At 36.9% G+C, this 21,771-nt stretch overlaps 2 protein-coding genes across 2 annotated transcripts; one reads left to right on the top strand and one right to left on the bottom strand.

Annotated features, from left to right (window-relative positions):
* The first annotated feature begins 467 nt into the window (after positions 1–467).
* LOC114300859 (somatic embryogenesis receptor kinase 1) lies at positions 468–9,389 on the top strand. The gene is made up of 11 exons (XM_028245743.2): positions 468–1,051; positions 1,816–1,948; positions 2,049–2,120; positions 4,576–4,719; positions 5,610–5,681; positions 5,780–5,851; positions 5,932–6,044; positions 6,536–6,667; positions 6,747–7,088; positions 7,349–7,743; positions 8,807–9,389. Exons 1-11 carry the CDS (start codon positions 964–966, stop codon positions 9,119–9,121), a joined length of 1,878 nt encoding a protein of 625 aa, XP_028101544.1. The 5' UTR covers positions 468–963; the 3' UTR covers positions 9,122–9,389.
* Positions 9,390–11,316: 1,927 nt separating this feature from the next.
* On the bottom strand, positions 11,317–17,273 carry LOC114300881 (uncharacterized). Its single transcript, XM_028245762.2, has 6 exons — positions 16,960–17,273; positions 16,018–16,150; positions 15,757–15,860; positions 13,600–13,771; positions 13,358–13,498; positions 11,317–13,284 (listed from the first exon to the last, which is right to left on the bottom strand). Exons 1-6 carry the CDS (start codon positions 17,007–17,009, stop codon positions 11,869–11,871), a joined length of 2,016 nt encoding a protein of 671 aa, XP_028101563.2. The 5' UTR covers positions 17,010–17,273; the 3' UTR covers positions 11,317–11,868.
* Between the last annotated feature and the right edge of the window lie 4,498 nt (positions 17,274–21,771).

Genomic DNA, 21,771 nt, shown 5'->3' with positions numbered 1-21,771 from the left:
CTATTTTTTTATTATTTTGATTTTCCATATTATTAGAGTTTATTAGATCATTTTTAGGTTCGTTTGGGAAGGGTTTTTCCGGATTTTTTTTTGGCTATTTTAGCCACAAAAGACAAAATAAGCTATTTTAGCTACAAAAAACAAAAAATCACATCCAACTCATAATCATTACATTTTTCTCTCACAAAAAAATCAAAAAGGCCAAAAAATTAAAAAGTTCTTCCCAAATCAAATTTTTTTACCCAAATTAAAATAGTCAAAAAAATCAAAAAAAAATTAAAAAATTAACCCACTTTTCGAATGAAGGCATTATTTACGTTTAGAGAGTTGTATCATTCTTGTGCAGGTATATAGGCGAAGGCCGTTTTTGACCGAGTTGGGGCAGTCTGGGTAGCCCGTCCACCGTTCGGGCAGCTCTCAAAGCAGTGCACGCAAAAAGATATAATAGTAGCGCACACACGCACATTATACCACTCTGCCACACAACTGAGTGGAGAGAGAAACCCAAACAAAACACCAGAGAGAGAAAGAGTTCTAGAGAGAGAAAAAGGGTATACAGATGTGAAAAGGTTTCTTACAATCAGAGAGAGAGAGAGGGAGAGTCACAGAGATAAAAAAAGTTGAAGCAAAAGGGTCTTGTGTGCAGAGAAACAATTGCAGATTTTTTTAAAAAAAAATTATTTATTGCTTCATTTGCTGTTGTGTAATGAGATCGGCTTTCGATTCTGGTTTTCCCGAATGTTTTTGGGTCAAAAATGGTGGAGATTTAGCTACTCCAGAGCTAGGGTTTTGTGGGAATTGTGGGTTTCGTAATGCTGTTTCTGGGTGTTGAGTATTTTGGATCTGGGAAAAGATTACTGACAGGGTGGTGATAGTGTGATACATATTATTCATTTCGATATGTATCTACTTGTCCATCTTTGTATGATTTAGGTATATATACACATATATAATTAGGTAGTGATGGAGAGAGAGTTGGTTGTGAAATCATGTTTTTTGTGGTTGATCATGGTGGTTCATCCACTGAGGTCCATTTTTGCTAATATGGAAGGTGTGTTGATGTTCATGCTTTTGATTTTTAGCTCCTTTTTTATTCATTCAAATGCTAATCTTTATTTGTTTGCTTCCACAAATGGGCATTTTTAGTTTGCTATACTTGAACATGCGAAATAAAAGTTTCCGTAGATTGGAAATAATTGAATTTCTCTTTTCATCTGACATTGATTAATGTGATTTGTTGCAAATTTGGTACATTTAATAATTATGGTGGCTGATCTTCTTGTAGTACAATTGGATTCTTGCATTTATCTCTAGATAATGCTATTCATTGTATGTTGATGAACAATACATGAATCAAACACAAAATAAATGAATGGATAGGATTTTGAGAAATAAATCTTGTCCATTCGTGCAATTTTTGTGTCCAATTAGCATTGTTGTTTCTTTAATGTGCTGCCTGTATAACTAGTCCAATGCACACAGAATGGATGATACTCAGATGTGTTACACATTTGGAAGATGTTCTAATATGTTTCCTAATTAATTAAGTCCCTTTTTAAGATCTCCTGATATTGCCTTGTATTTAATAAGCTATTTTTTCCAACACTATCCAACTACCAAGTTAAAATTGTTTCCACCAATTCTGCATAATCCTATATTGAAACTTAAGTCTGCCATCTTAATTGGATTTGCTGCTGTTTGTGGCAATTGGAATATTCTTTTTGATCTACCTAGTCCAAAATTTTGATAACATATCTTTATTTATGTATTGTTATAGCTGGCATCTAATTGCTTTTTTCTTGCATCTATAAACAGGTGATGCATTGCATGGCTTAAGAACCAACTTGGAAGATCCCAACAATGTGCTACAGAGTTGGGATCCTACCCTTGTCAACCCCTGCACATGGTTTCATGTTACATGTAACAATGATAATAGTGTTATAAGAGTGTAAGTAACCCGACATAATAGCTTTGGAAGAGTGACTTAATGAGTTACTTTGCACATGGTACTGTATATGATTTATCCTTTCTTCCTATCTTTTTGCTAGTGATCTTGGCAATGCAGCTTTATCTGGTCAGTTGGTTCCACAGCTTGGCCAGCTGAAAAATTTACAGTACTTGTAAGTTCTGATCTCATGCTATGGATTTTGTTTTGCTGTTTTAGTTTGTTATTTTATGATTGTTAGGTCAACAATGCGTAGTTGGTTCCCCCGCCCCCTTCTTGTTTTCAACTAGACAATGGTAATCAAGTACTCACTTGTCCCAAAATAACAAGTGAATAACATTATCCAGTATTACACTGGCTACTAGTTTCATATTCTCTCTTGCATATACTGACAGCAATTATGTTCTATGTAATAGGATTTACTAATGAATTAAGGAGTTGGATTTGGTTAAGAAAAGGTGGAATTATCTAGATTGCAGGATTTTTTTGCATCACAGGATACTTGGCTTACACTTTTTATTACCAAATATCGTAGTTATTACTTTTGGTGAGTGGGAAGGACCAGCATTGCAAAGGATAGTATAAGGAGAAAGAGTTTGCTAACACTAGTAGGGAAGAGTGGAAACTATTTAATTTGTAATTGGCCCTGATGTAATGAATGCGGTAAAAGCCAAGGCCGGTGAGTTTCAAATGATTTAGGTTGAACCAGTGTTATTAAAGGTGCGCCTAGGCCCAAGGCTTGTCAAGGCGCAGTCAATGCGCTTCGGAACATCTCTGGCCAGGCGATATAAAAAAGCCCCATAAAGGCGCATGAAGTGTGCACTTTAGACTTAAGCTCAAGGCGCACGACTTGTGCGCTTCTTTTAAAATCTTTGTTTATTACAATTACAACCCTTGATTTCAGTGAATCTCATTTTTTTGTTTACATACAGCTACAAAGGATTAAATCCCTAAACATACATTGCAACCCAACACTTTTTGAGCCCTAATTCTATAAAGGTGTACTAGACTAACGGTTGTCGTTATTCTTCTTCTTCATCTCCTCAATCTCCTTCTCTATGCTTATCTTGTTCGATACTTAGATTTTGTTGCTATTTTCAAATAGTTATGAGTTGGATAGATGTTTGTGCTTATGTGAACCTTAAATTATTTGTCTATAATAAAATATTGTTGTTTGTTAGTATCTATGTTTTAAAATATTTGATATTTCATTTTGCTTATGTTGAGCTATGAATTATTTGCTTATATTAAATTATCTATTTTCTATCGTGAAAATGAGCCTGGCTTCGATGAAGCCTACGCCTCGCCTTGTGCTTTGCGCCTAGGCCCTAGGAAACCTTGGTGCTTCAGTGCGCCTATCGCCTTTAATAACACTTGTTTGATCTCTAGCTATTGAAAATCGATAGATTTAAAAGTGAAAATTTGGTTGATTTTTGGAATTAGTTTGAAGGGATATCACAATTTAAATGAATAAATTTTAGGCTTAGTAAATCTTGAGAAATCTTCTCTATGGTTCTCACCAAACCAACTCTTAACTAAGTTATTACTTCAAAACTTGAGGTGAAAATAGAATCTTGACTGAATAAAAATGAAGATATGTAAGAACTAATGTAGCGAAAAAAATTGTTATTTTAATTGGTGAATTTGATTTTAGAGTAAGAAAAATATTTATAATGAACTCTTCATATGCTTCTGCAGAAAAATATTTTCCAAAAAACGTCTACAACAGAAAACATTTTCCTGTGTTTGGTTGTGACCCTGAAAATGATGATACTAGTGGTTGTGGTTGAGTGGTGTGGTCTGGCAGCAGCGATGGTGGTAGGGTGGTGTGGTATGGCTGTGGTGTGATGGTGGCGGTGATGGAAGTTGTGGTGTGATGTTAGGGGCAGGGGGTGATGATGGTGATGGGGATACTAGTGTTCGTGTTGGTAAGACTCTGGCCTAGCTTGTTAGGTCCAAAATAGGTTGTCTGCTTTTAGTTTTTCACCCAAGTCAGTTCATTTTTTGTTGACCACAAAAAATATTTTTTGTTCACTTTCATTTTTCATTGTACAAAACACAAGAAAAAGCAGAAAACATATTCTGCTAAGAAAATTATAAAAATATCCTAGCAATTTCTGTTAAATTTAGCGATTCAAAAAATTTCTTCCTTTAATTTTGTTCTTTTAAGAAATACCCCAAAAATAAAAAATAAAAGCATGATGAGGATGAATTGTAATACAAGAACTAACAAAGTATTTTGGGTGTAGGACTGTAGCACCTAAGATAGATGTTGGCATGAATTTGCATCCTATAAACATATAACTACATATTGAGATGTTGTTCTGTAAGATCCGTCTTTGGGTTTGCTTATTCCAGCTAAATTCCAGCCAAAGAAAAAGAATGGATTGCTTGATTTGAATGTTCCTCTAACTTCCAGCTAGATGTTGAGTTTCATTCCTGTCCTGATTAGTTTTGCTTTGAACTGGCTTTGGAGTTTGGACTACCCTTTGAGCGCTTAAAGGAGAAAATACTTTTATAATAGATGGCTTCATGCATGTATTTATGATTTGTTTGTAATCTTTAACTTGTATGTATATGCTATTGTGAATTTTCATATGCAAATCATTGATTCAATTTGTTATTGACAGGGAACTCTACAGTAATAATATAAGTGGACCAATTCCTAGTGACCTTGGAAATCTGACTGACTTGGTGAGCTTGGATCTCTACTTGAACGGTTTTACTGGTCCCATTCCAGACACTTTGGGCAAACTGTCGAAACTGCGCTTCCTGTGTGTATTCTTATCTCTTACTTGATTTTATTTACTGTTAATCTTATAGTTATTCTTGCTTTTTCTTTACTAGTTGGTGAGACGCATGACAAGTGTCTAACACCGTAATGGTACTGGCAATTTTGAGGAATTGGTTGGTTTTGACTGGTGTTTGTGTTGTTGAAGTCAGAAATCCGTTAATGATCTGGAAATCATGGGGTTTTCTGAGAATTTAAACAGATGGCTTTGCAATTTTAATGGAAAGTGACAGTTGGAGGGATGAGGGTAAGAAGGATAGGCGAAAGTATTTTTATCAGAGAAAATAAAATTAAAGATTCAATTAGAGAAAATAAATAAGTAAAAGTAAAAATCCCCGTCATCAATTAGATCTCTTGTCCAAATTTTTTATCCAATTAGAATTGGACCCAGAGTTTTCCTGTGCGTCCTAGCAAATACACCTTGCAAACAACATTTATTTTTAATTATTGGTCTCATGTATAATAATTTGGAAGCAAAAGATTCATGTTATTTTTTGCCCAAACAATATTGTAAACATGCATTTGAGCCATGATTATGATACTAATGAAAACAAGAGAGTCTCTGACAAGACAAAATTTCAAAAAATGGATGGAGTTACCTTGTTTTAAAATGTATATTAAATATTTATCCGTTAGGCAAAACAAGATATGGGCTCTTGACATATATATAGCCAGCAAATGGACTTGGCATTCAGCTTCAACATTCTTCACAATATTCCTTGTGTTTCTTTACATGATTCCACACTGAGAGACTTTGTATTCTAACATATTCCAACTTTTCTCCTGTTTATGCTTACAATTTTGATTAGTATGATAACATCTCTCTGCTTATCTTGGATATTAACATACTCTTCCAATGCCATGTAAGGATAGCCGGCTCAACAACAACAGCTTGACTGGTCCCATTCCTATGTCATTGACTAATATCTCATCACTGCAAGTATTGTGAGTGCCAAGTTGTCTCATTATTTCTTGATGTGGAACTTCTCCCCCCCGCCCCCTCTCTCTCACATGTGATGTTCTTGTATTGCATTGTTATGCAGGGATCTATCAAACAACCATCTCGCAGGAACAGTTCCAGATAATGGTTCCTTTTCACTATTTACACCCATCAGGTTTGTTGCTGTTTAATTGATCCACTTTCATCAAGACTGATTTCATGGGTAATGATGAATGGTTGATTTTCCAATTACAGTTTTGCTAATAACCTGGACCTCTGTGGTCCGGTTACCGGACACCCTTGCCCAGGATCTCCTCCATTTTCTCCGCCACCTCCATTTGTACCGCTGCCACCAATTTCAACTCCAGGTGATTGTTCTATAATTGTTTAAATTTCTCTCATTATATGATGTTGGGTAGGTTAAGGCATGTCTTTCATCTTTTGGCCTGATTAGTTCCATCTTGGAATAAATCAACTATTCTTATCATCAGCTATTGAAGTGCTATTGTGTGAGTAGGTGCATGTGCATTTATCAGTTTCATTTCAAGTGTGGGGTGGGTTGAGTAGCTCGTTCTCAACTTTGAAATTCAAAAAATAAAAATAAAAAAAATTGCAGGGACATCTGCATTCTGTAGTCATTTGTTGAAGATCATTTGATATTTTAATTTGCACAATTGTGAATGACTCTACCGATTCAGTTTCAACTTTGTGCAAGTAGTAATTTTCTGGCTATCCTTTCTGTTGTATTGTTGTTAATTTTGTTGAATCCTAGTTCAACTGTGTTAATGTGATTAAGTTTGATTTTACATGGTGTCGTTATGAAGGGGATGGAATTTATTATTTCTTTAAATATAAATAGGAGGGAATGGTGCCACTGGAGCAATTGCTGGAGGTGTTGCTGCTGGTGCTGCTCTGCTGTTTGCTGTGCCTGCAATTGCATTTGCATGGTGGCGTCGGAGGAAACCACAAGAATATTTCTTTGATGTGCCAGGTTAGTGAATTAATCGAGAACTGGGTTGAACTGAACGTATCTTACTGTTTGATTACCACTTATTTACATTTCTTTGCAGCTGAAGAGGATCCAGAGGTTCATCTGGGGCAGCTTAAAAGGTTTTCGCTGCGAGAATTACAAGTTGCAACAGATGGTTTTAGCAATAAAAATATTTTGGGCAGAGGAGGATTCGGTAAGGTATACAAGGGACGGCTGGCAGATGGCACATTGGTGGCTGTAAAACGACTAAAGGAGGAGCGTACACCTGGCGGGGAGTTGCAATTTCAAACAGAAGTTGAGATGATCAGCATGGCTGTGCATCGGAATCTCCTTAGACTACGTGGTTTTTGTATGACACCAACTGAGCGGCTTCTTGTTTATCCCTATATGGCAAATGGTAGTGTTGCATCATGTTTAAGAGGTAATTCTTTTTAACATTTATATACATTTGTCAGTGCTTTATTTTTCACTGCTTTCACACACGTTTGCTTGATTTCAATGGCCGTAGCATTTATGTTGGGGATCAGCATTTCCACCCCCATTTCCTTTCATGCTTTGAGCATTATTGATCTCATTCTTAAAATCTAGTTATCATTTGGTACTTGCAGATTGTTTTACTAGAAAGAAAGATCATGTCACCTTCAATTTTTCACTAACTATTTTGTTTATGCATTTTTGTAGAGCGCCCTCCCTCCGAACCACCTCTTGATTGGCCGACAAGGAAGCGAATTGCACTGGGATCCGCAAGAGGACTATCTTATTTGCATGATCACTGTGACCCAAAGATTATTCACCGTGATGTAAAAGCTGCAAATATTTTGTTGGATGAGGAGTTTGAGGCTGTCGTCGGAGACTTCGGCTTGGCTAAACTTATGGATTACAAGGACACCCACGTCACTACTGCTGTACGTGGCACAATTGGGCATATAGCACCTGAGTACCTCTCCACTGGAAAATCATCCGAGAAAACTGATGTTTTTGGGTATGGAATAATGCTTCTGGAGCTAATAACAGGACAAAGAGCTTTTGATCTTGCTCGTCTTGCAAATGATGATGATGTCATGTTGCTTGATTGGGTATGCATTAATATTTTTCTGTACATTTTTATTGATTTTATTGTGCTGTTCATGAAAAAATTCCTATAGTTGATCTTTATGTTGCACTTAGCTTTTGTTTTACTTGTGGTCTTTTTTAATAAGCTTAAATTGGCCTAGCAGATTCATCTTTTGTTAGATAGTTCAGGCAGTGTTAGTTTTGTGACCACATAAACCCTAAGAGTGGAAATAATGCTAAAAGCATATGGTAACGGTACATGTGTTTGCTCATTGTGCTTGCGTTCTCACCATTATTTTCATTCTTGACACTGGAGAAGAAAAGTGGACGTATTAGTATAACTTAGGGGAGGAATCTTCGTATGATGGTTTGGGTCCCTTATGAAGCCTTCAGATATGAAATGCTCATCGTGACATGACTCAACCTATGTTACATGGATTTATTTGGTTATGAATATCAGGTGGAGCTGCGTGTCAGCATCAACCTCCATAAACCTAAATTTTAGGATATTGGGATATGTATTCAAAAGTTAGATATGGGTACGGAGATTTATCATGAACACATACACACACACATTTCATATTATATAACATTCTTAGATTAGATATTGTGATTACATAGAAACATACTTATAATTAAACAAGACTTGTGAAATCTCTCGGATCCATATGAGACTAGAAATATTTATTTACGAGCAATTATGAGTTCTTTCCTCTTCAAAATCTTAAAATTTTTTGATGATCTAAGTGGTTAAACTGGGTACGGGTATCGGACACACATCTCACACCCTTACACATTATATACAGTGGCCACAAGTACTTTGGGGCAAATAGAAGAATCCGCATAACATATGGCTGCACGAACTGTAATACCCACCCAATGTGGCAACATGGAACAGCGAAACAGGATCTGCCGAAATTGAACGAGCAATTGATTGGGATCTCTAGCTTTTGCTTATTGCATCTCGAACAGTTTCGTAGCTCATTGTCTTGTTATCAAAATGAGTTGCACAAATGATCAGACTCTCACTATGTTATATGTCCCATCATATAAGCTTTTAACATCAGACATACATTTCTTATTCAGGTAAAAGGACTTCTGAAGGAGAAGAAGCTAGAAATGCTTGTTGATCCCGATCTGCAGAACAATTATGTGGAGTCCGAAGTGGAACAGCTTATACAGGTTGCGCTGCTCTGCACGCAGGGTTCCCCAATGGAACGACCTAAGATGTCGGAAGTGGTGAGAATGCTAGAGGGTGACGGCTTGGCAGAGAAGTGGGATGAGTGGCAAAAGGTAGAAGTTCTTCGCCAGGAGGTTGAACTCGCACCTCACCCACACTCTGACTGGATTGTTGACTCGACAGAAAATCTACATGCATTCGAGTTATCTGGTCCAAGGTGACCCATTCATGGTTGAAGTAAAGAAAAAAAGTATTTCTTTTTTTTTTTTCTCTTGTTTTTGGCTGTCAAAGTTTTCTGTTTTTCTTTCCTTTTTTTTTTTCTTACTTTTTTTCTTTCTTTCTTCTTTTTAACAAAATCCTCCTTTAAGCCTACTGTAACTCTGTAAGAGCCCTTTGTGAATTATATTCATTACACTTGTGCATATAAATTTGTATTGACAGAATTTTTGTAATCCACACTAATATTTGCAGTTTAAGGTGATTTAACAAGTTGTAGCCTTGGCCGAGTTGAAAATTAATGACGAGCAAGGATAGAGGAAGGGGACTACTGATTACTGGTGTCCATGCTCTATATTTGCTGGGTGTGGTCTTTGCTAGTAGTGTGATATAAACCTGTTTTGAGCTAGGTAAAACCATCGCATGCCGTGAGTTTATTTTTGATTTTGTCAGTTCCACAGAGAGGATAGGTATAGAGCATGGTTGGTGTTCAAGCTAGTCATTTTATGGTATGCTTGCTTCCCCTAGTCTTGAAATTTGTACGCCTATGTGAAGTTGATACACTTGGCCTTGTCTAGAAGTTCATACACTTAGACTCAAAGTTCATACACTCAGCCTCACATCTTTACAGTATAGATGAGAGTGAGGAATTTGATTTTACAATACATTTCTTGCTGCTAGTGGAAGTTGATATTATTTTGTAGATATGGTTGGTAGATCTCTTTAGTTACTGTATCCATACGATATGCAAGGCATTTGCAATCTGCCATTGTTGCAGAGGAAATTGATCTTTGTTAGAATTTGATTTTGTGAATGGATTTAATGTGTTGGCAATTTTTGTAGACAAAAATGTGCTACTTGGGTGTCTCTAGGTTAGGAGTCTCTTAGTGCTAAAGAAGGAAGATTTTCAGAGATGCAAATTTTGCATGTTTTTAGGAGTGACTTGGGTTTCTCGAACGGTTTTGTTGTCCCAATCTGACCTTGATAACGTATAGGATGGACAGACTGTCTATTTTATGTGCTGTTAATTTTCTTGTGTAAACTATGTTTCATGAGTTTAATATATTTTGTCTAATAACGTTGGATTTGGTTGGAAGATTTAGAAAGAGATTTGGAAAAGAAAAGAAAAAAGATGTATAAAATTAGGTAAAATTTAAATATATTTTATTCATATTTTATTTATATATTTTCTTATTATTATTATTATTTTTTTTTCAAATCCTTTAACTAAACACACTGTAAATAAACTTGCACATAATCTTGTGATGTTGACTTAAATTTGGTAAACTCTAATGTCAGCTCTTTGTGAGGCCAATCTGCTTCATTGGCTGTAATTGCATGATTGATTGATTTATCTTGCGTGTTTCTATTTATACCACAAAAATCTCTTTACATCTCATTTTTCATCTTTTTATTTAAATTTTTTCTTTGTATAAAATTACCATGCAGCACCTAAACTCAAAAAATTTAAAACCGTTAATTTCTCATATCACCGATCACTTTTTCGCCATCTCCATTGGTCTAGAACCCCTGCTGCCACTGACAGCCACCCCTTGTTGCCGCCGCCGCCTCTAGTTTTCCTTTTCCATAGCCTCCACCCCTTAATCTTCTTCCATAAACTCTAGATCTAAAATCCTAGGAATATTCTCTCTCTTGAAAAACCCTAGATCTATTCTCTCTCTTGCACGATGGTGGGGCTGGGAAAGGGGGGTTCAATATGGGGGAGGGCTGGTGGTTGGAGGTGGCCAGGGGTGGTGGTTGGGATGAGGGTAAAGTTACAATTTGAAAGGTTGGTGGTGCAAAGATAAGGATTTGTCTGGTGTTATGCCCAGTGTGAGGACATAAAAAATGAAGTTTTAAATTTTGAAAGAGAATGTAATTGGAAAACAAGTGTAATGAAAGCTTATTTTGTGATGTAAATTGAAGTAACTCTAGTTTTTAACTAGGAATGATTGGGGGCAGCACCAAAAGTACACGCTCAAAGGTCTTACTCATCGAGGAGGCTTGCAAGAGTAGAGTTCAGAGAGCCTCGATGGGCACTTGAGCTCAAGAAGGCTCTGCAAAAAGTATCCACACAATGCAATTCAGAGGAGGCCACTCCAAGCTCAATGCTGGTGAACAAGCCTGGTTCTAAAATGACTGACCACACCAGTTGACAGAAATATGAATACATGTATATACAGGTAACTAGATTGAAATATTTTAATAATAATACAAGGAAATGATCATTGAAAAAACAAAATGTTCATGTAATTTGTTCTGAACATAATCACACTAACAAACAAACAAAAACACCAAAACAAAACAAAAAATGGAAGCTGAAAGAAGAAAGAAAACCTTTATTTTGAAGATACATGAAGCTTTTATACATCACATGTTCCTACATACAAACTCAGACGTATAATGTAGCATGAACTGCCTTGGCATGGTGTTTCCTTTCCATTACTCAAGCAGAGGAACACTCTCTGACTGTCACCTCATTTCATTATCATAAAGGCAGCCATGACATGCAAACTTGTTATGTCTATTGTCTGATCACTTCATCACTTTACAGCCACAACTTAAATTGACATTGCAAGAGACCAAAGACTGAAGAATTCACTCACCAGAGCTAAAAAATCATACAAGGGAAGGTAGATAGATGATAAGCCAACTCAAAGCTCATGGGTGGATGGGTACCAAATACTCAAGAATTCACTCACCAGAGCCAAAAAAAGCATAAAGAGGGAAGGCAGACAGATGATAAGCCAACTCAAAGCTCATGGGTGGATCGGGAATTGTCTGCAGACGAATGGACACCAGATCTGACATTAGAGTCCTGATGTGTAAACAAGTTTGGGTATGATACGTAAGATTCATCATCCATTGAAGTCGACCTCTGAGGTTGGTGATGAGCAGTGTCATGTCCAGGAATGTCGCTCTTTGAAAGAGAAGAATCAAACTCCACTTTGGTATTATCATATGAAGGAAGACTTAACACCTGCTGCTCACTGGTGGATCGGTAATTGTCTGATAACGAATGGACATCAGAGTCCTGTCTTGTAAACATGCCTGGGTATGATGAGTAAGATTCATCATCCATTGAAGTCGACCTCTGAGGTGGGTGAAGAGCAGTGTCATGTCCAGGAATGTCACTCTTTGAAAGGGGAGAATCAAATTCCACTTTGGGATCATCATATGAAGGAAGACTTGACACCTGCTGCTCACTGGTGGATCGGTAATTGTCGGAGAACGAATGGACACCAGATCTGAGATTCGAGTCCTGTCGTGTAAACAAGCTTGGGTATGATGAGTAAGATTCATCATCCATCGAAGTCAACCTCTGAGGTTGGTGATGAGCAGTGTCAAGTCCAGGAATATGTCTGTTTGAAAGGGGAGAATCATATTCCATTTTGGGATCGTCATATGAAGGAAGACCTGACACTTCTTGATGTGGGGTGGGAGGATTTGAAATACCACTGCTATCACTTGAAGAGTTTTGATGAGATAGATGTGGCTTATCCACCGCAGCGGATTCGTAAGTATCTGCATGAAAAGGGTTCTTGACACTACTACCATCAGAGATCTCGTCACTCCTTTTCTTGACAAGTTCACTGATTCTGATCTGAGCGAGGCTAGCTGCTGAGCGAGCAGCAGCAGCAGCACGTTCAGCCGTTTCAGCAGCAGCGTGAGCCGCAGCCAACACATCCTGCAAATCCACATTGGCTTCACTTTTGGTCCTAGACAGAGGTGGAGGTGGCTCACTTTGTCTCACAGAAAACGTCGCAGAAGATAGTGATGGGGCAGATATGAATGGCACATATTGCTTATCTTCCATTGAACCAACGGGAATTTTGGGCAATTCAGTACTATTAGCTACTGACTTCTCTAGAAACACTTCATCATCAGGCTTGAAGTGCGGTTCATGTGATGGACTTCCATTTGCATCAAAAGTTTTTGCTGATTCAATATTGACTTCTGGGAAAGGAAGCATTTCTGGAGCTGAAACAGTGCCTATACTTGGCCGTACTGACACTTTAGGAACCTCAGGAAAATCTAACGTGTCAAAGGCAGTGTCCGAATCTGACTGTTCATTGGGGTCTTGTTCGGAGGCAGAGTGCAATGATTCATCATGCTTTTCCTTGGGAAGAGGCGATTTGGATGCACTGACAAACTGAGTTGGTCCATTCTGGCAGCAAGAACACACAGATTAGGCATGAAAAGAAACGTGAAATCAACGCAATCAATACACAAATATGTACCAATAAGTCTTCATGCGGCTTCAATAATTCAGTTTCAGAGGCAGCTGGATCCCAATCTAACTCATGCTCTTCTGCAATTTCCTTCAGCAGTTTCAGTTTCACATCAGGATCAGGAGCACGAACTGATAGCAGTTCTACCAGCTGAAATTATAAAACAAACAAAAATCGTTAAACAAAAGAAGAAGAAAAGGCAGCTAATTGCACAACTAAGTATGAAATTAGATGATAATTATATATATAACCTGGCGGTTGACACCACATTCTGGCATAAGCTCGGTTGCAGCTGATACAAATTCCTTTCCGTATTTCGCAGCAAATGATATTTGAACCTGCAACAACTCCGGCAGATCCGCACATCTTGGCGCAGCAAAACACACACTGGAAATTGCTTCTTTCAAGTCTAAAGGGCATTCCCTGATTATCATCGAGGGTGTTTGAAACTAATTTAGGAGATAAACAACACTGACTTTGACTGATTAGAAGTAGAGTATAAATTCATATGGATAAAAGAACGTAAGAAGCTAACAAGTTAGAGAAATTACGAATCAAGATTCATTGACACAAATAAAAGAAATAAAACACATTTACAAAATGTTGTGAAAACAGAAGGTGAGACCCATGTGAAGGTGTATCTGCAGCCAAATTTAACTGATGAAATATCAAAGTAACATTCTACTCTATTGGACGGATTATAGAGTACTGTAGCTACAATTTTTGACAAACTACATGGCATTAACACCAACAAATCCAGGCACATTTTACAAGAGTAACACGAGACTAAAAAAGCTCTATAAACCAAAGCAAGGTAACACCATACCGTAAGTTGTCAAACTTATCAAATTTCATTTATTGCTCGCTCCTTCAAGGACAAAAAGGGCAATGTGAAATATGTTTCTAATTCCTCATGCTGAATCGATTGGTAAACTGAACAAAAACTTGCTGAATTTGAAAGTAATCCAAAAACTACAATGCCAAAATAATTCATGCAATGTCAGCTGTTACATGGCTCTTTTTTCTCTTTCTTTCTTCCTTCCTTTCTTAATTTTTATTATTTATTTATTTATTTCTTTGCTAAGAGCCGGTCCTTACTCATATAAAGTGACTAAGGCCTAGTTTGGGAAGACTAAATAAGTGCACTTTTTGACTTTTTATGAAATATGGGTTGGGTTTGGGTTGGGTTTGAAGTGATGTGTTAGAGAGGTGATGTGACTTAAATAAGATGATGTGACTTAAATAGGATAGTGACTTTTTGACTTTTCGTCTTTTTTCAATCATGCCAAACTTGGCCTAAGATCAGCTTGAGTGAGCCCCTAGGGCTTCCTGCACTAAGATTTTAATACTTTAGTGAGAATTGGTCAAGCACTCAAGTTTCAAATCCTGTAATGTTGCATTCTCAATCAAGCTCCATGCTACATCAGCATTAACTCACATGCAAATGAGCTTGCAAAAACTAGTGTTCACGCTCTTTAATCGTTTCTCACAAGCTATTTTTTCTATTAGCCCTTTCAATCTGGCTGTTGTTTAGAGACACAATCTTTTCAGCTCACATGGTATAATGCGAAGACATGATCTCTGTGTAAGTATCATACAAAGACATGATCTCTCTGTAAGTAATCATACAAAGACATGAACTCTCTGTAAATATCATACAAATATGGATGCATCTCAGCGTGCTATGTACAGAAGATGGGACATTCTACAGAAACATAGTCTGAAATAGAGGCCAACCACAAATCACCATTGACGATTAAACAAAATTTCCAGAACAATTTCTCATCCAGATTTAAAAACTAGAAAACTGCAATTAAATATGTAACAAGAATCAAATATGTTTAGCACCACAATGCTTAAAAAGAAATTTCTATATGGACATAACTTATAAGTCTTATGCCTAATACCCATCTTTCTTTCTTTCTTTCATTGACACAATAAAGGGCTAACCACTCCCAACCAAATGAAGTTGACATATCCCAGGTCTCTAGGACAACTGCCAAGAGATTTTATTTTATCCGTATACAGTAGTAGGCACCTTCCTACTACTGGTAAATAAACCCCTTTCTCAGAAAATTATTTCAGGCCCAAATCTTAAGTTACCAAAAACATGAAACAGATGGCCCACATTGCTAACCTGATTTTGCTGCATTCCCGTATGTTTCATTTAATATTCCAAACTTATTTACAAAATCCAAAGCATATATGCAAAACTTTCACACCAAAATCTTCCAATTACAAGGCATGAAGTTATGCATCTGAAATCAACATTGATACCAGCGCACACTTTTTGTCATAGTCCTCAAACTAGTTATATACAGTGACTACATGTGTAGACCAAGAATTAGAATAAGATTTCAGAGTAATAAAAAAACATATAATGTCGGTATTTTCATTCAGAAGTAGACCTTTGCACTTCAATAATGGGAAGACGGACAGTGATAAGTTCACAAAATAGCTCAATGATCTCCTGTGCAGCCATCATTTTCTCTTCTCTGATAATATGCTCCACCTGAACAGGATATTTAAAATAGAAGTAAAAGGAGAAAACAAAGTTACTACCACAATACAAGCACAAAGACTCTTACAACTCAACAAAAGAATGCATTATGCTCCCATTCAAACACACACAAAATGAGATTCTAAAAATGAAAAAAACTGGCTTTTACCCGAATGCGAGCAGTAGCTTCTTGACCAGTCTCAAGGAGCTTGGCAATGTCTCGGCGCATGTGCTTTATTTGAATCTCTCTCCTATTTCTTAGCAACTTTATGCGTGGAATTGTCAGTTTCAGCAGGGTCTTGCTGTAAATAACAAACATAGCTGTTAAAGCCACCAATGGTCGACAAAATTGTGCTGTATATAGGATATAACTAGATATACAAGAATACTACGATGCATCGCATAAACACACACAAATGCAAATAAACACCCGTAACACAACATACAACTGCATTGACAATTTCGAGTCAACGATGTAACTCGTTCCGTTTTACCCATAATTTTTCAATTAAACAACTGTAATGCATATTACATCCATGTGTGCATCTATGTGAGTGTAAATTGCATTTAAAAGAACTCTGGGTATCAATTAATTATATAAAACTTATAATGACAACCCAGCAAAGAATTTCAAGTTGAGTAATCCAATACCCCGTTTGGAAGGTGAGAAAACTGAGTAAAATAGAAATCAACTGAAATTACAAACCAAAAACTCAAGAATCTACCCAAATCAAAGATATAACTAAATAAACTAGAATACTACACTGCTGACATACAAAGACAAGCACACGAATCTACCAGTAACCCAACATAGAACTGCACTGACAATTATTCATTCAAATTTTACACGTAATTATAAATTTAAAACTGTGATCGCGCTAAAAGAGGAATACCCTCTACGTATAATGACAACACAGCGAAGGGTTGAAATTGGGCAATCCAATGCCCCGTTTGGAAGGTAAGAAAATCGAAGAAAACAGAAATCCACTGAAATTACGAACCAAAAATTCAATAATTCAAACCAAATCTAAGATTCCAAAGTTGTAAGAATTATAATTTACCGGTAATTACAGATAAAAATATATGGCAAAGAGGAATCGAAGAAAATTACCATTTGGCAGCTTTGAAACCCTTGCTGAAGAAAGAATCGAGCATCGACATCGTCCTAGCTTCGAAGCTCTCTCTCTCAGATCACAGAGCACTGATGAATTGAAACCCAACAGAAAGAGCACAAAATAAGAAAAAGATATCTGAGAATATGAGAGAAGGAAAGTAGGGAGATCAGAAGAAGACGATGATGTTGTGATGTGATGTGATGAATAGTATACGGTCGATGATGGGTTAAGTATCTTTTCTCTCTCTCCCTCCTTCCTTTATCTAATTACACAAGAACTCTATTTATTAATTGAGTTTTTAAATTTTATTGGAGAATTTACAACCAACAAATTTTTTTTTATAAGGGGTAAGAAAATAAATTTTAAATTTTATTACGAAAAATTTAGTTATAAATCCAATTTAAGAAAGTTATAAAGAATTAGATTTCGTGAATATTTTTTGTTGGTAAGATGTTCATTCTTTGTGAAATAATTTGGTGAAAAATCTTTTCGTTAATTTTGAAGGACATTTTATTTTTAATTTTATTCCTTAATTTAGTTGATTTTTTTTATCTATTTAATTTTTTAACTATTTGTCAGATTTATGTTTATTTGTTTAAATTTATATCTATCTGTTCAATGCAACAACACACCAACAAATCTCTTCCCTCTCTCTCTTTCTCTCTCCCTTTCCCCTCCTCATCTTCCTCATCATCATCTGATCAACTGAAGAGCAAATTTTATATGTTTTTATCTGTTGCAATACCAAGCCAAACCAAATTTTAGATAAAAAAAAACACAAAGCATAATTTTGAACAAATTAAAAATAGCTCCATCATCATCATTATCATCATCATCATCACCATCACCATAACCTTAAGAAGAAAAGAGAAAAGATAGCTCATATCCTTAAGAAGAAAAGAGAAAAGAGAGCTCATATCTCCCATAGAGAGCTTTAGACATGTTTTTGAAATCCAAATCTGTCTTCAAAATGTACAAATCTGAGTTTAGAGAGATCTGAAGAACACGTCCTTCTTGAGGAGGCTAGGGTTTCAACAACGGCCTTCCGACGGCAAAGGCTAGGGTTTCATCGCTCAAATCTGAAATTGAGGTGGCAATGGCAGAGTAGAGGACGGTGACGTTGCTTCGAACGATGAGAGTTGAGGAAAGAGAGAGAAAGAGAGGGGGTGTGATAACCCTGGTCCGTATCATGCTAATTAATCTTAATTATGATTGTGATTATATGTTTGATATGATTTTGAGTGCCATTTATATGAATATATATGGTTTTGAATTTCTATCTATTCACCGTAGAAAAATCTGTTTGATTTTCTGCTTTAAAAATTAAATTGAAGGTCCTATCGGCCATAAAACCCGAAATTGATTACGCCATTGTGATTAGCGTAATTTTTAGAGCCCACGGTGAAATTTAATTGAAAATTGATTCAGATCAAATTAAATAGATTAAATTGATGAGTTAATGCTCAATTAATTAGTATTAAAACAATGTGATTAGAGGAACTTATATAAAGGGCCAATTTACACTCTCATTTGGTTGTTTGGAGCTCAACATCTGAAATTATACTCTAGAGAGAGAGAGAGGGGCCAGATTTAGAGAGAGAGGGAGCTCAAGATAGAGATTTGATTAAGGAACTTGGTGATCTTGGAACTACACTCAAGAACTAACTATAATTTGGAAGATTTGGGCCTCTAGGTGAGTTAATTCATGGATTTTAGTTTGTAACTTTGTGAATTCAAAGTTGAATGATGATCAAGAACATGAATTGAGTTGGTTTTGATGAATTGGAAGTCAATGTACTCACGCATGTGAGAAATTGTTATGAATTTGCATGTTTGAACATAAAATGTATAATCCATGTGAGATTTTAGTTAAAGTTCATACATTTGACCATCTTTTCATCATCTAAGTTGAGAATAAAAGTTGTGTTCCACATGCAAGTGCAATTCATAGAAGCATGGGTGTTGAATGTATGAATTTGTTGTGTTGGAAATAAATTTGGTATGATTTGGGGATGCATGTATTTGATCCATGAGATTTGAGTTTCATAATGTTGTAATTTGGTGTTTGTATCATGTTAGTATACATATATGAGAAATATGGGCAGTAAAATGCAAGAAATATCAACTTGAATGCATGATTGAAGCTCAAAGGGAATTCTGGAAAACCCAGAATTCATGAAGTCCGCTCGAGCGGGGGAACCGCTGCTCGAGCGTGAAATACGAGCTCCCAGAACTTTTTGCAGGCATAGATGTCCGTTCGAGCAGGTAAGTTCATGCTCAAGCAGGGAGCTATGTAGAGTAACTTTCAGCTCGAGCGTTCGAAGTCACGCTCGAGCGAAAAAATAAGGCAACCAGTACTTTTACAGACCTAATGGGTCCGCTAGAGCGGCCAAGTCCACGCTCGACCGGGGACCCCTGTTTCAGAAAATTTGTAAAGGTGTTCTGTGTTTCGTTTTCCGTTCTCTTTCATTTCTAAGCACTCTTAGGCATGCATTGAGCATCATAATTGAGTTAAAAGAATAAGAAAGAAGCCTACGAGGGATGTATGAATTAAGAATGGATTGAATCGTTTGTGACCCATATGTGTTATGTAATGTGTAAGGTCGAGCTCAAGGGTGAATCCACCGACAGAACACTGTGAGTAATATCTTAATAAAAATATTTGAAATATGTTATTTGTCCAATTGCCTACTTCCATGTAAGTCTTATAAGTTTGTTAAATTGAATTGGGGACAAATATCTGTTATGCCACATGATTGGGCCAAAGGCCGTTGGATACAATTGGGTGGGCCAAAGGCCGTCTGACATGAATGATTGAGCCAAAGGCCGTCTATCATGAATGATAGTCTGATATGAATGATTGGGCCAAAGGTTGTCTATCATGAATGATAGTCTGACATGAATGATTGGGCCAAAGGCCGTCTGTCATGAATGATAGTCTGACATGAATGGATGGGCCAAAGCCCGTATGACATGAATGAATGGGCCAAAGGCTGTTTGACATGAATGAATGGGCTAAAGACCGAAAGACAGGAACGGTTGGGCCGAAGGCCGTCGAATATGAGTGAATTGGGTCTAAGGCCGTTTGATGTGTTTGGAACCGCAGTCACTTGACCTATATATACATATATATATATATATACTAGATATAAATATGAATTGGGCCCAAGGTCGTCTGATGTATGTTGTTCTAAATACCGTCCGTATATCTTCTTTATTTGATATTATTCACTGGGGTTTCGCTCACGCTCATTCATGTGTCTGTAGGTGAGCCAAGGGAGGTCCAAACCCAGCCTCAGTGAAGTATGTGAGAAACAATCAAGGTTTTGAAGAGTCAGCCCAAACGTCTCACGCACGAGACTTGTCTTCGCCTCTTTTGTTCTTTTGATATGGCTTGATTATATTGGTGAAAACATTGGAGTACTTTGTACATAAACTTTGGGTTTGACTGACTTAGACTTAAATAATCCTATGTGTACAGAACTTTGTGTTACTACATATTTTGATGTGAGTTATTAACATGATATATATGGGTTGTTATGATGTGCCATGTAAGCACAACTCTATGGACAATTTGTTAGTTTGCTTCCGTTTGGCCCCTTTCTCTGATGAGTTATGTCTTGTTTGGTTTGAGGCCGTAGGTAATCCCTTCATTTCTGGCCGGTTATGTCCTTAACCCATAGGGGCAGGTTCTGGTCATGACAGAGTGGTATCAGAGCATGAGTTAATAACTCACACACTTGTCCACTGAGCAATAAGCATCTAGAAAAGATCTAGGATGCATTCATGTGATGTATGAATCTGAAAACATCAAGAATGTACTTAAATGCTTTGAGATAAATGCTTGTACGCTATATGATTATGAACTACTTGCATTATAAATTATGTGAATATGTATGCTCTTTATTATATGCATACTTGTGAAACTTTTGTATAAAGTATAATGCAAGTCTAATCAGATGGTGAGAACAAGAGGTAACGAAATAGAGGAGTCTTCTACTGCCAGAATGGATAGAATGGCAAGATTGATTCAGGAAATGGCAGAGACGTTGAGGCAACAACAACAGTGGCAACAACAGTGGCAACAACCACACCCTCCGCCTCCTCCTCCAGTGCCACCTGTGCCAGATAATCAGAATGATGACCGAATAATAGCTCTCACCAAAAAGTTTAAGAAAATAAAACCACCACAGTTCCATGGGGGATTAGATCCGTTGAAATTCGAAGCATGGGTCCTCCGCATCGAAAACCTAGTTGAAGTGTTCCCTTGTTCGGAGACACAGAAAGTACTTCTAGCTACCTTTATGCTAGAAGATGAAGCAAGAAGATGGTGGATGTTAATGCATGAAAATCATAAAGATGTCAATTGGACGAAATTTCTGGAAGTTTTCTATGATAAGTACTTCCCTCAATGTGTCCGTGATAGGAAAGTGTCGGAGTTCATGGAACTAAAACAAGACAACATGACAGTGGCTAAGTATGAGGCCAAATTCACTGAATTGGCTAGGTTTGCACCACATGTGATCGATACTGACTATAAAAAAGCGAGGCATTTTGAAGGTGGGCTTCGAAGTGATATTTTAGAAAGGGTAAATGTCCTGAAGCTGGAAACCTATATTGGGGTGCTAGACCGGGCCATAATATCAGAAGCTAACATAGCTAGACAGACCAGATCAACGACTGATTGGACGGGTAACAAAAGACAGGGCTTCTTTTCGAAGAAGAAATTTTCAAAGAAACAGAATATGGGCTCCTCGGGAACTTCAAATTCTTCACGAGATACATCCCCAATGTGTAATATTTGTAGT

Source organism: Camellia sinensis, chromosome 6 (assembly GCF_055761805.1).
Source record: "Camellia sinensis isolate YWXY chromosome 6, ASM5576180v1, whole genome shotgun sequence".
Taxonomy (NCBI): Eukaryota; Viridiplantae; Streptophyta; class Magnoliopsida; order Ericales; family Theaceae; genus Camellia; species Camellia sinensis.
The sequence above is the reverse complement of the archived record's forward strand: the minus strand, read 5'-3'. Positions and strand labels throughout refer to the sequence as shown.

What these genes read in the sequence shown, in the direction of transcription:
- LOC114300859 (XM_028245743.2), top strand. Translation starts at nt 964, where the DNA reads ATGGAGAGAGAGTTGGTTGTGAAATCATGTTTTTTGTGGTTGATCATG. An exon ending in CTGAAAAATTTACAGTACTT is followed by an intron (nt 2,121 to 4,575) that starts GTAAGTTCTGAT and finishes TGTTATTGACAG; the next exon opens with GGAACTCTACAGTAATAATA. An exon ending in TCACTATTTACACCCATCAG is followed by an intron (nt 5,852 to 5,931) that starts GTTTGTTGCTGT and finishes TTCCAATTACAG; the next exon opens with TTTTGCTAATAACCTGGACC.
- LOC114300881 (XM_028245762.2), bottom strand. Translation starts at nt 17,009, where the DNA reads ATGTCGATGCTCGATTCTTTCTTCAGCAAGGGTTTCAAAGCTGCCAAA. An exon ending in GGTTTCAAAGCTGCCAAATG is followed by an intron (nt 16,151 to 16,959) that starts GTAATTTTCTTC and finishes TGTTATTTACAG; the next exon opens with CAAGACCCTGCTGAAACTGA. An exon ending in CCCATTATTGAAGTGCAAAG is followed by an intron (nt 13,772 to 15,756) that starts GTCTACTTCTGA and finishes GATGATAATCAG; the next exon opens with GGAATGCCCTTTAGACTTGA.